The sequence below is a fragment of the Acomys minous genome (genome assembly GCF_964271855.1).
Source record: "Acomys minous genome assembly, chromosome: 6".
Taxonomy (NCBI): domain Eukaryota; kingdom Metazoa; phylum Chordata; class Mammalia; order Rodentia; family Muridae; genus Acomys; species Acomys minous.
The window spans coordinates 45796620-45811602 of NC_140487.1; the positions used below are offsets into that span (position 1 = coordinate 45796620).

A 14983-nucleotide genomic window follows, 5' to 3' on the forward strand; every position below is an offset into this window, starting at 1 on the left:
CAGACCTACTCTATGGCCGCCTTTTAAAGAAAATTATTTACAGGTGTTGCTTGTATGTATGTATGTATGTATGTATGTATGTATGTATGTATGTGTATGTATGTTGTATGTATGTATATATACTCTTGGTATCTACAGAGAGCAGAAGTTACGCTGTGGGTAGAAATACACTGGAACTGAACATGGGTCTTCTGTAAAAGCAGTCCGTGCTCTTAAGTGCCAAGTCACTCCTCTAGCCCAAACCTCCTTTACTCCTAAAATAGCAAAAGCTTTCACTGCTCTTTCCTCTGGTCAAGTCAACACTTAATTCTCTATTATTTTTGAGTTCTTACCAATGCTTTCTTTAGTCATCATATAGATGTATGGTTGACATTTCATGAAAATGAAATTTTGATAAGGGAGGAGCATTACAACATTTATAAAAGCATCTGAGGGCCACCATAACACTCCAACATACAACCTATCACAAAAAACAAGGAATATTCTTCAACCAAAATTACAAAATTTTTCATCACTAATATAAGGTTTAAAAACTTTGGCAAAACACTTTTACACAAATATTTAAATTTGTACAGAAATATTCATTCAATGAATATTGAATTGTTTACAATCACAAGGAAGCCAGGGTAAGGCACTTAGATATTTGACTAAATAGTTTTATTAAATTGGAGTGTTTATTTCAAAAATACATATTCACACATAAGTGTGTATATATGTGTATGTATATTTATACATATGCTCTTTGGCTAATTCTGTCTACATTATATGACTATGTTGCATAGTATGACAAAACTGCTACCTGATACAGACCCTTTCTCCAGAACACAAATGGTTCAACGTAAAAGATCAATGAAGACGTGGGTAGGTTTAACAAAGACAATTTGAATTATATTTACTAGATAGGGATATGGCTCAACTGTTAAGAGCTTTTACCTAGCACACATGAGGTCCTGTGTAAAATCACCAGTACCATTTAAACAAATAAAAGACAAATATTTAATATGAAAACATTTTGCAATAGGTAGACTATATTCTTTCTCTAGCAGATCCTATCATTTAGGTATTATGTAATCAAACCTCCTTCCCACTTACTTTGACAATTTCCTAAGAATTTAAAAAATTACATGTGAAGACCAACGGCCCATTTTCTGACACAATTGTAGAAAGTGTTCAGAACTCTAAATGTGCAGTCTAACAAACATCTCTAGGCTGTAGATTCTCTTGCCTGCCACTGAAGAAAATGGTTTTTAAGATCTGCTGCGATGATGAAAAAGTAATGGGATTATTTGGAAGCTGCTTTTCTGCTATGGGGAAAAATTATGACTTTTTTCAGCATGAAATGAAGCAAAGTCTAGATCTGCTGTGAGAAAAGCTAGTTTCAAAGGAACGGAAGGAAAGAAGCAGAGATACTAGGGTTGTACATAATTAGTGTGACATGCAGATGTAGAACTGGAGAAGACTATGTAAAATGTTCCACACAAAGTCTAAATCTGCCATCCAACCAAAGTTCATGTCTTTTAAGAGTTTCATGACTCCTAAAATATTAGTTATTTCAATAGAACTATTCAAGTCAAACTATTTGCACCGATACCATGTCCTTGTCTCAACTCCTGTTTAAAAACAGGACAGAAAGCCCCTCCTGTCAAACAAGGTAAGGACTTCATAGGTTTGGCTTGGGAAAGACAGAACATACTGTTTGCTGAACAAATTAGAAACCTTTTCAGTGAGAAGAATTTAAAGCTGATCAATTCCATATCAACAACTAAAGCCTTACAGATGGTTATAGCTACAGTAAGAAAAAACATGAAAACCAAGACAGGATACAATATTCAACAAACTTAGTCTAAAAGTGAACTAATTAAGCTGATATCGGATGCCACTGTTCCTTACATCATTACATTTTAACTTTAAACAAGTTTAACATTTTGAAATGAGTATAAAAAGCAATGGGTTTGAAGTACATATGACAGATTTTATCTTTCTCTACAAAGGTTTTATATGTTAAAATATTTGTCTTTATTATTTGTGTATATGGGAATAGAGGAGTATGGTTGGTGCTCACAGAGGTAGAAGAGGGCACAAACCTTTCAAGCTGAATGGATTTAGAGGCGTTTGTGAGCTGTGGGTGCTGAGGACTGAGCTCAAGTTCTGTGAGATAGCAGCACTTGTAGCAGTTGAGCCATCTCTACAGTTGTGATATTTTATTTCTAACAAGTTCTGGAATGTTTATACCCCCAAAGGAAACATTTCTCCTATTACAAATCGCATCAATTGGTAATGGAAAACTAAACACTTAGCATTAATTGCTTCCATGTATATTTGCCAGAAAGATGTGCTCTGTTAAGAGCAGTTGTAACACAGCACCTGTGCTCAGTGAGGGAGCCTGGGTCTTTCCCCAGAGCTATCAAAGCTAAATAAAGATACAAGTGTGGCAGTTATTGTCTGGACACTGTTTACCTCTGTAAGATAAGGATTGACTACAAATGTTTCTTTTTTTTTTTTTTTCTTTTTCTTTTTGGTTTTCCCAGACAGCGTTTCTCGGTGTAGCTTTGGCTGTCCTGGACTCACTTTGTAGACCAGGATGGCCTTGAACTCACAGAGATCTGCCTGCCTCTGCCTCCCAAAGTGCTGCGATTACAGACATGTGACACTGTGCCCAGCTCAATGCAACTGTTTCTACACTGGCAACTGCAAAGGCCAGTCAGTCTACCAAATAAAAATCTGGGGTATAGCTCCGACTTTACTCTAAGAACTTAAAATTTAATTTCTCATCAAGTATTTTATTAAAAATAAAAATGCCATAAAGAAACCCATTAATTTATATAATCAGAATAGGCCTTAAAAACCTCAGTCTTAGAGTAAGGACAATATTACCTGACCACACTATTTAGAAGAGGAATTTGTGAATGTGGGCTGAGAGTTTTTAAGTGATGCAGTAAAGTACTTATTTTAAAACTCCAAGTTATGATAAAGTGGACTCAACTGGGACAGTCTGGCAGAGTGAAGAACTCCCCACATCCACGCTGAAGAACAAGCAGCAGCAGCAGCTCCAACTACACTTAGGAGATGACTTTGCTGACATAGTTCTGTCTATGCAACACACAAAGAGCTTCTTTTGTGGGAGCTGCATCACGTTTCCCTACACCACCACATAGCACCCTAGAAGGGCACAGAAAAGATTCGTGCTTACTATTAAAGGCCAATATCCATAGCTTCTGTTCGCTTCATGCTATGATTTTGAAGTATTAACCAATGATCATCAGCAAATAAGCTTTGATCATTAACTTATACCAGACATAAGTAAAATCAGGAACTAAAGTCATCATTTTGCCAAAACCCTAGTGCTAAAAAAACAAAAACAGATCAAAAATCAAAATATTTTCAACAAAAAGTTTAAATAACCTAAACAAGCCTCTCATTCTCTTCCTCTCTGATTGTAAAACAAGTTTTTTGTTTTGTTTTGTTTTATTCCCCTGTGGCCCAAGCTGGCCCAGAACTCAAAAAGTGTAGCCTAGCCTGGGCTCAAACTCAGGTCGTCTTCCTGGCTCAGGCACCATGCTCGACTCTAATTAGCACTGACACTGCATAGTATAGGCCTTTCATAATTTACTCCAACTATTCCTTGATTTTAGGAACTTGGGTTATTTTCATGGTTTTGCCACTACATAAAGTATCACAAGCCAAGTGTGGTGGTGCAGGGGAGTACAGATAGAAACTCAGCACTCAGTAGGCCAGTCAGGAGGCACTCAGTAGGCCATTAGTTTGAGACCAGATTAGACTTCATAGTAAGCACTAAGCCAGCTAAGGCTGTGTCTAGGAAGCCTGTTTCAAAAACAGAAAGAACAAAAACATGAAAAACAAGCAAATATCAAAAAGAGTAATTGCATTACTTTATGAAAAGGAAGTATTCTACACAGCTCTACATTTCCAAACTACTTAAAACTAAGCAAATTATTATTAAAAGAAATTCGAAATGTGCTTTCTCCTACCACAATCCTCTAATACTGTATAAGGAATTCATAACTGTAAAATGCCATTTGAGCAGTTACTAATGGTTAGATGGTTCTTTGTGTTTAGTTTTTGCCAGGGTTCTAGCAAGGCACTGTGTACAGTACCGTTTGGCATGTTATCTCTGTCCTTTCTGAAGTGTTTCTACCCACAAGGAGACTGAAAAATCTAAACTTTTCAAAGTACTTAAGAAACACAAAGAGCAAAACACCCAATTTACACAAGCATAGCCAAAACATTCTTATAATTACTGAGGATACACCTAAAACTCTCAGTTAACAGATAAGGAAGCTGAAGGTTACAGAAGACTACATAATGGCATGATAGACTAAAATACCCTGCTAGGGAGGGGATCAATGAAGAAAACTCGTGTAGCACTATGTGCCACTGAAAACCTCAGGGAGTGATTGCTGGATCACATTTGGTCTCCCTACTCACAGTGTAAATAAAAGTTCAGACACTTTATACAAGTAAGATCAAAGCAATTGTGTTCAATTAATGATACCTTTGGTTTAGAATGGAGGGCTGTTCTATGTTCCATCCGCTTCCATTTCCGGTGAGCATGGTAACTTGTTTGGTCAATTTATTTGAAATGTCTTCACATTTATTCATAAGTCTTATAACTACATCCCGTTCTTGAATTACCGTTTTACAACTCCATATCAAATCTTCAGATAAGCCATTGATTTTGGACATCTTTGTAAACTATGACATAAAAAGAAAAATAGTTTAACAGTTCAAATCTAGTAATCAGAATGCCATTTCTTTTCTACTTACTTAATTAAAGATTTTGTGCCATGACTTAGACTTGCCACAAAATTGTAACCATCTCATCTCTGCCTCCCAAACATTGGATAGTACACCACCCATGGTAGGCAGCCCAATTCTTATCTATTAATTTCCCCCCAAAAGCTCAGCTTTACCCTTATTAGTAAACATAATAGCAAAATGTTCTGTGGGTCTAAACTCACTTCCATGCCTGCCATTTTCTATGACTACTTAACATCAAGATTAGCCTTAAGAAGCTGGAGAGAATCCCAGCACTCGGGAGGCAGAGGCAGGCGGATCGCTGTGAGTTCGAGGCCAGCCTGGTCTACAAAGTGAGTCCAGGACAGCCAGGGCTACACACAGAGAGACCCTGTCTCGAAAAACCAAAAAAACCAAAAAAAAACAAAACAAAAAAAAAAACAAGAAGCTGGAGAGATGCCTTAGAAGTTAAGAACGCTGTCTGTTCTCCCAAAGGTCCTGAGTTCAATTCCCAGAAACCACATGATGGCTCACAACCATCTATAATGAGATCTGGTGCCCTCTTCTGGTATACATGCAGGCAAAACACTGTGTATAAATGATCAATAAATAAATCTTAAAGAAAAAAAAAGAAAAGAATAGCCTTAAGACCAATCTATCAAAGTAAAACCCTACAAGTTTAAAAAAACAAAACCCCACATATTTAGCATTCAACATCCTAAACTGATTTTTTATTTATTTGTTTGTATTGATGCAGGGTCTCATTATATTGCCTTGGCTGGACTGGAACTCATAGAGACCTGCTTGAATCTACCTCCTTAGTGAAAGCACTAAAGGCACGCACCACTACAAAGGCTTTTAACTGGAGATTATTATTTAGAAAAGTATCACAGGTCAAAAGATAATTTTATGGGTCTAAGTGTATGCCTCAGCAGGAAAGCATTTGCCAGCATGTGAGACCCCAAGTTTGATCACAAACAACACACACACAGGTTAACTATGACCAACTAAATAATTAAAAAAAAAAAAACACTTTAAAACCATTTACAATATAGCACCTGTGTAAACAATTCTGTGTGAAATTTTAAGAGAATGTTTTCAAAAAGAGACCCTGAATAGAATATTTCATATAGGTAGTTGAAAACCTAGTCCCGAAAGAACAGAGCCAAAGTATTCTTCCACAAAGGGTGACAAAGCTCAGCAGCCACTTGGCAGCCTGTTGAGAAGAAAAACCCTACAGTCAGGCCGGACGTGGTGGCACACACCTTTAATCCCAGCACTCGGGAGGCAGAGGCAGGCGAATCGCTGTGAGTTCGAGGCCAGCCTGGTCTACAAAGTGAGTCCAGGACAGCCAAGGCTACACAGAGAGACCCTGTCTCAAAAAAAAAAAAAAAAAAGAAAAAAAAGAAAAGAAAAACCCTACAGTCCAGAACTGAAGCGAGGAAGCTAACACACAGCCATCTGCTGAAATAAAAACAGAAGATTTTGATTTATATCACATATAATATTTACCATACCCTGTTAATAAAAATCATCCTTGTAACTATGGTGTTCTAAGTGCAATGAGAAACCCACACAACAGAAATTCAACATTTCTGAAATATGCTTTTTTTGTTAAAAAAAAAAAAAAAAAAAAAAAGAAAGAAAAGGTGCAATTCATAACAAAATACATTTTGTATTTACATTAGAGTGAGTTGGTAGGATTTTTGTTGTTGAGACAGATTTCTCACAATGTATGCCTGACTAGCCTAGAACTTACTCTACAGACCTTAAGACCTTGAACACAGAGATCAGCCTATCTCTGGCTCCCCTGTGGTGGCATTAAAGGCATGTGCTACCATACCCACCATATTCCAAATAGAATTTGAGACATCAATATACTTATCTTTTATTCTTAAAATTTATTGATTTTTATTTTATGTGTATGAGTGTTTTGCTTTCATGTATGTGTCCTACATGTGTGCAGTCCTGACAGAGGCCAAAAGATGGTGTCGGGTACTCTGAGAGTTACAGAGTTGTGAAGTTACAGACAGTTGTGAGCTCCCACATGAATGCTGGGAATCAAATCTGGTCCTCGTGAAGAGCAGCACGTGTTTTTAATCACTGAGATGACTCTCCAATGCTAAACGTATGATGTTTGTATATTACATTACAAGGACAATATTCACAATCACGAGGGGACCCCTTGCCTCTTGGTTCATTCAGGGGGAAACTATCCATAATCAGTAGGTTAAGAGAATTGACTGGGATTCCTCATTAAAATATCAATTTTTGAATAAAGTAAGAAATTATAGAGCAGCTGGGCGTGGTGGCATTGGCCTATAACCCAGCACTCAGGGAGGCAGAGGCGGGTGGATCCCTGTGAGTTCAAGTCCAGCCTGGTCTACAAAGCGAGTCCAGGACAGGCAAAGCTACACAGAGAAGCCCTCTCTTGAAAAACAAACAAACAAGCAATCAAAAAAATAATAGAGCAAAAAATCCTTATGTCACATCTGCTGGGCAGTGTTGGAAGTTTGTATATGAAAGAAAACCACCGAAATTAAGTAGAAATCAAAAAGGAACATATATTGTGTGCAAAAATTACAAGGTGCATTTTTACTCAACAATCCTGGATCCATAGAAGTTATGTTATAAAGCTGAATAAAAATCCAAAGTTTATGCTTTTTTTCCCCTCTTGATGTAAATAGATCTTCCTTCAAATAACTGTAACTAAAACCAAGAGCTGGAGATAGCTCAGAGTTAAGAGTCACTCACAAGCACCTACAACACCAGCTCCAGAGTATTTTACATGGCATAAAATGTATAAATGAATAGACGGCACTGAAACTATCTTAAGTGGTGGGTATCTTTGGTAAAAGTTTAGATAAACTACATTTTTCATTCCTACAGTTTCAATTTTACATGAATAAAATCATCTTCAAAAACAGGATTTACTCAGGGAGAATAAAGGAAACATAGAATTCCTACTTATTGGATAGCCACATGCAAATAAATAGACTTATCAATATGCCACTGACTAGCATCTCTGATTAAAACCTCAAGTAGTATCCCAAGAACTCCCTTCTCTGAAAGGAGAGTCTGGGGGTGAGGCCATCACTACAGAAGAGCAAGCAGGAGTCCCTGAGTCTGAGGTGAGGCTCAGGACTGAAAAGAGAGGGGAATGGTAGACCCTGGAAGTGAAGTACCTCTCTACTGCCACAGTGTGTCACTCTTGCAAAACAAATAGTTTTGACTTTTTCTTTTTTTTTTATTTTTTTTAGTAAAAGGAAAAAAATTGTTTAAAGGCAAATTTCTTAAATTATTTATTTCCTACTCAAGAAACTGCTAAGAAACAATCTTATTCATTATTACAACAGCCTCTAAGCTACTCAAAATAAATTTGTAATTTTTTAAAGGTTTTTCAAGACAGGGTTTCTCTGTGTAACAGTCCTAGCAGTCCTGGACTTCCCTTTTGTAGACTAGGCTGGGCTCGAACACACAGCCAATCTCCTGCCTCTGGCTCCCTGAGTGCTGGGATTAAAGGCATGGGTCACCATGCCGGGCTGACTTGTAACTTTTTAAGTGGAAGTTTCTCAAACTTCTTCAAATTAAAACATAGCTCCACTACAGTAAATCTTAAAAAGCAATGAAGCCACTCTACCTCAAAGAAAGAAATAATCACAGCTGGGTGTGGTGGCACACATCTTTAATGCCAGCCCTCAGGAGGCAGACACTGGTGGACCTCTGAGTTGGAGCCATCCTGGTCCACACAGTGAATTCCAGGACAGCCAGAGCTAACAGAGAAACTATCTCTTGAAAAACAAACAAGAGGGGCTAGAGAGTTGGCTCAGTGGTTAAGAGCACCGGCTGCTCTTCCAAAGGTCCCGGGTTCAATTCCTAGCACCCACATGGCAGCTCACAACTGTCTGTAACTCCAAGATCTGATACTCTCACACCAATGCACATAGATTTAAAAATTAAATAAAAATATAAAAAAAAGAGAAAAACAAACAAGAAAGGAAGGAAAGAAGAGAGGGAGGTAGGGAGGGAAAGGGAAAGGGAAGAAGGTAGGAAAAGAAAGGAAAGAGGAAAAAGAAAAAGAAAGACAGGCACTTTACAGGGTCAAACAAAGTAAAGTCAGGCACTGTGATTCTCCAAGTTGTTAGGAAACAAAGCAGCACTAGCAGAACAAAGCACGAGCAGAAACTGTGCCTACTGTACCAACGTTAAACCACATCTACTCTGAACACTGCATTCATAAAGGAGATATGACTCTATAAAGGTGGTAGGTAAACATTCACAAAACAAGCTATTCATAAATACTACACTGAACAGTATAAATACACATGCCTTTTGAACAAAGTATATTTTATTATTTTATTTATTTTAAAGCAAGGTCTCCTGTAGTCCAATATAGCCTAAAATTTGTTCCACGGCCAAGGAGAACCTTGAACTTCTGATCCTCCAATTTCTAGCTTCCAAGTGCAGTGATTACTGGTGTGTGTCTCCATGCCTGATTGATTTGGTGCTGTGGATTGAACCATAGACTTCATGTGCACAGGGCAAGCCCTATGACAATTGAGCTGTATCTCCAGTCCCCACAAATAATACTCTAATTAGCATTTTAAAATCCAATTAAAATTATAATTTCGGACATGGCAGGTGGGTCTCTGTGAGCTCAAGGCCAGCCTGGTCTACAAAGAGAGTCTAGGACAGCAAAGGCTGTTACACAGAGAAGGCCTGTCTCTAAAAACCATAAAAAGTAGAAAGAAGAAGAAGAAGGAGAAGGAGAAGGAGAAGGAGAAGGAGAAGGAGAAGGAGAAGGAGAAGGAGAAGGAGAAGGAAGAAAACAAAAATACAATTTGGACATAATAGTGCCCATATCCTATTTTATACTAAGCTTGAAAATTCAGGAAGTTGTTGGTGAGCTAAAGCCATCAATTGTAAACTTTGCCAATAAAAATTCCATTTTCATTATTTTAGCAATGCTAACTTTTAAACTAAATGCTTGCTATATTTCAAAGGCTATTATAGTTAATGCTGTACTTTCCTTACAATTAGCATGTAAAACATTACTATTCAAAAAAAACTAAGTAAAAGAGAAAAATCATAAATAAAATCTAACACTGAAATCACAATACAAGGAAAAAGGAATGAATAAAGCTACAAATATAAATACTTTCAATTCACATCTTTTAAATAACCATTTTTTTTTCCTCAAATAAAATGAAGGTGATTAAATTGGAAACATTTTAATTTAAAGAAGGAAGAAAAGGAAGGAGGAAGAGAAGTCCTCCGGAAAGAAAATTAAAGCAATGCAGAAAAGTACAATCTCAGCATTTGGATTATTGTGAAATTTTTAAATGACTAGTATTATATAAATATATGCTAAATATTATATGAATCAAATTTACATTACATTATATATCTAAAGCTTTAAAGAAAACCAATGATCTACAACAATTGCTTTAGGAACTGAAGTTTAAGAAGGCTGTCCTTAAAAAAAGAAAAAAGAAAAGGCTGTCCTAAATCTGTAATATCTTGTAAATTTATTTAGCTTTGTGTACAATTAAAACTTCGACTGTCGTAGTAATTTCTGAGTGCAGCAGGTATCAAAACAAAGGATGAGAATATTTTTGCTATTGTTTACTTTAATGCTAGATGACAGGCGAAGTAAATTATATAGCTTTTATAGAACTGTACAAATTAACCTTTTTATTGATAATTTTTACTAATATATTAAATTACTCTATAATCTAGTCACATTCAAAATACTGGTTCCTGGAAAGTAGAAACTAAAAGCTCTAACAAAATTAAAGGTGTAGGCTTAGATATTTACTTGTCTAATTACCTGTTTGCAATAGCTTATGTTATACTCTTTGTCCAGGATAACAAAACACTGTGAAGTCCACTTTTGTTTGTTTTGTTTGTATAATAGGTCCTGGTTGTCCTGGACTCTTTGTAGACCAAGCTGGCCTCGGTGAAGTCTACTTTTTTGTTTATTTGTTTGTTTGTTTTGTTTTCTTTTGAAAGTCTACTTTAAAAGATACTTTTTCACTACTCATAAAATGTTCAGCATTAAGATAGGATAGGACAAACAATATAGTCTTTATGTTCAATTTTTTGAAGGAAAAAGAAGTCAGGAGACTTAAGTAATGCATAATCTCCAAATTCATGTCAGGACTGATATAAACTCTGCCAATTAATTAAGGAAATATGTCTTCTCCATGTAAAGTTGCTGAATATTTTTTAAACATCTGGCACATATACCTTGGTAAAACTGTATAATCTGCTTTTATTATAAGCTCCCTGGGCAAGTAGTTACAGTGACTACACAAACTAGTATAGATAACTATATCCCTTATTAAATAAATTAGAATCCTAACAAGCCTGAGCAACAAAACCCCGTAATAACAGGAGACCATTAAAGATTAAAAGAAAAATAAAAAGAGAGAAAAGAACAAGAAAGCCCTTCAGCAAATACCACAACAAATAATCACTTAGGCAAAGCCAAACAAGTTTTGAAAGGATGTGCTTTGACAGATGTTCTCTGGAAAGGCTTACGCTTGAGGCAAAATGAAGGTTTTATGTCTGGTTGTGTGTCTTCTTTTTTAAAGGTTGTGCTGGACCAGTATTTTTCTATATACTGAAATACTTTAATTTTTTAAAATACTTTTTAAAAATTTTTGTCCGGAGACCTCCCCCATCAACACATTTACCAAAGTCACTCGTGCTCATTTAGATTCGTTACAGACACAAACTGATTCACAAATGTATATGTATCTATCCTCCACAGCACAAATACTAAAACTCAGAAACCTCCACTAAGCAACAAGAGCCACTTCGTCTCTCAAAGCTGTAAACAACCATCCATATTGCTTTGCTTGGAGGGCCTATACAGAACTCATGAATAAAGCCCCACATTTTCACAAAAGTTGACTATAAACACAAAAAAAGTATTTATAGGAGTAACGTTTGATAACTGATGAGATTTAGAAAAATCAAAAAGCAGGTATTTCAGACAAAACTCATTCACAGGAAGTCAAACACCACAAAATGACCGTGCAAAGGGTACTCACCAGACAGAGCTCATGCCCTTCTTCCGCCTACACTTGCATTCTATGCTTCCACAACTTTCTACTTTTCCAATTAAAAATGCTGCAGCCTGTACATTCCATCAAATGGCCACGTTGTTTAACCAGGAGAAACATGTTAGAAACTCAGCTGTCACATTTAGAAGGAAAAGAAAATAAACAACTGCTTCTTTGTAGGGAAGCATAAAGCACTTAGGCCGGCATGTGGGCCATGGAACGCCTCTGGCCGCTGCTACTACTCTTCCAAGCAGCTGTAGTCAAATGTCTGCCACATTCTTGCCTTCTGCATGGTGTCTCAGCAGTATCAGAGCAGAACTGGCTAGCAAAACAACTCCTTTCTAAAAGTAAGCTCTAATTTCTTCTTCTGCAGTGAAATGAACCAAGTTTCTATGCAAAAGGATGAGTGACAGCATTCCCAGCCAATCAGCTTGGGTTTTTTCAGGAAAATCACCCCTTAATTCATTCAAAATTAGGTCATATGACACTATTTGAAATACTATTGGCTTACAATGAAAGTAATGTTTGACTCCACACAGGATAAGGCCACCCATCTATGCTTCCCTGGGCTGAAGACAATCTGACTATAAAAGGCACTGTAAATTAAGCACACACGGATAGACACAGGCAGACACAGACACACTCACTCACGCCTTACCAGGGCTTCCCAATTATTAAAGGGCCGGAGTTCTGTTATTTTCTGAGCCTTTTTCTGAGAACACTTAGGAATTAAAGTCAGTTCAGCAAGTGAAGCATCTTGAAGGAAGTGGAGAATTTTCCCTCGATAGCCGTCCTCCATCACTTCTTCACAACTGCTGTAGTCCTCATCCAGGGAGCTCCCCACATCAGAGCCTGAGTCGTACTCAGAGTCCTCTACAGCTTTCTTAGGATTAAATACATTTTTCTTACGTTTCTTGTTAAAGCCATTTTGTGTTTTCATAGAAACTTTCTGTTTCGTTTTTGTTTTAGCTGTGTTTTTAGAAAGATTCTGATTCCTTGAAACTTCTTTTCCATTCATAACCTCACTTTGTGAAGCACTCTGGGTATCTGTGTACAAAAACATTACAAAAGTTCTAACTAACTTAGAAATATATAAATTAAATAAAATATGAAACATAAGAAATCAACTAGAGTGTGTAAACATTACATTTTCCTTGTGAATACCTGAAGAATTCAACTACAACTTCATCAAATCTTCACATACATTAAGAGTAATATAAAACAGAATCTGAAGATTCAATAAGCTAGATTGACTTATTTCAAAAGCAGGTGGTGACTTCCTTTTAAACATAAATCTGCTTTCTAACTACAGACCTGAAGATGCAGGTAGCAGCTGCATGTGCAAAAAGCACAAAGGAGGCCAAGCCTCACTGTAGCCTGATGGGAGCAGGGAGTGGTGTTGTTCACTGAGGAAAACCATCTTTTCCTATCACTTTGACTACTAATTTATCACCATTTAAACATTATTTAAGTAAATTACCTCAAAATGCCGCTACTCTGTATTTCAGTGAAGTCTAAGCTTCCTGTGAGTGAAGGTACAGTTTTTCTTACATTATTTTTACAAGAAAACAGGCACTAAATAATGTGTAAATGTATACTGTTGTCCCTGGCCTTCTGTATCTGTGGGATCCAAATTTATGAATCCAACAAGCCATATAAAAATACATTAGGAAAAGAATTGAATAAAAAACATAAAAACAACCTGCACAGCATTTGTCACATCAGGTGTTATAAGTAATCTTAAGATGATTCGAAGCATATGGGAAAATGTGTATAGGTCATATGCAAATATTACACCATTTCACATAAGGAAATTGGGTGCCAGTGAACTTCTAGTATCATCGTAGGTTCTGAACAAACCCCTCAGATAATAAGAGGTGACTGTACTTTATTTAAAATTTTTTATTTTCTACTTATTCAAAGAATTTCCAGAGTTATAAATTATATGTTCATGATTTTGCCCATGTAAAAACTTAATTAAATGAATTAAATAAAATTAAAATAAAATTGCTATGCTAGACTTTAAAAGCCATCTTTATAATTATCAAATGCTAAGTTATTTGGTTCTTGGTTACAAACTTCTTCTCTAAATATGTACAACCTAACTTTGTTTCACTACCTCTCCCCTCCACCACTTTCTGCAGTCCAGAGCTCTATTATGAACTGAGAGACTGTTCCTCCAGGGTGATGATACTCTGAGTTCTTACAGTTAGTGCTCTCCACATTCATGTAAGAGGCAACCTATTCCAAGATCCATACTAGACTGACACATGTCAAAATGCAAACAACTGAACAAGATAATTTAAAGGTTGCCTTAACAGTCAGAAAAGACTGTACAAGAAGAAAAAGTTATATACTGTCTTGACTTTTACTATGGTGAAGAACAAGTCAAAATATTTGGGAATTCATCCTTTAGAACGTTTCATATCATTACTTCCTACATCACTTGCAAGTCAGATGCTGACAGGCTCTGCTCTTCTAGAGTAAGACACAGGCTGAATGAAGGAGCCATTACTGATACCTTGATCTTCAGCAAACACTTTAAGAGACTCCAAGGCTTCTGTGTACATCCATTCATGCTCCTTAAGAACTTCTCTTAGTTCCTGAAAGTAAGTTATTTATTTTTCTGTTAAAAATGTGAAATTAGCAATATAGAAAAATTATTCTGTTCTTTTAAAATGTAATCACTGGAAAAATAAGAATTCATACCACTACTATTATCTTTGTTTTGGGGGGGGTTGTTTTTTGTAGACAGGGTCTCACCCTCGCTATGTAGCATTGGCTATCCTGGACCTCTCTCTATGTAAACCAGGAGGGCCTTGACTAATAGAAATTCACCAGCCTCTGCCAACCCCCTGCCCACACACAAGTACTATGATTAACGTTATATACTACCCAGCACTGCCATTGTTCAGTGCTATTTTATAAATGCTTTCTGTTTAATTTTACCTCACAAATGCAGTCTTCAACAGGAAGGAAAACATGTTTTCTAGCTCTCTTTAAACACTTAGGACCAAAATCTACTTAAGTAACTTAAACATATTTCATAAACTGCCAACTTCAACCTCTGTTGTTGCTAGGGTTTTCTGTTTGTTTGCTTTTGTTTCTTTGAGACTGGGATTATGTAGCCAGATATGACCTTGAATTCCTGATCCTCC

General features: G+C 36.6%; 1 protein-coding gene across 3 annotated transcripts in view; it reads right to left on the reverse strand.

Annotated features, from left to right (window-relative positions):
- The window catches only part of SMARCAD1 (SNF2 related chromatin remodeling ATPase with DExD box 1), a 62942-nt gene that overhangs the window by 20758 nt on the left and 27201 nt on the right, over positions 1–14983 (reverse strand). For all 3 annotated transcript variants that reach the window (XM_084785472.1, XM_084785470.1, XM_084785471.1), the window contains exons 8-10: positions 14347–14428; positions 12484–12872; positions 4514–4713 (exon numbers count right to left, since the gene is read on the reverse strand). In XM_084785472.1, coding sequence (XP_084641598.1) covers positions 4514–4713; positions 12484–12872; positions 14347–14428 — 671 coding nt within the window. The remainder of the gene's footprint in view (positions 1–4513; positions 4714–12483; positions 12873–14346; positions 14429–14983) is intronic.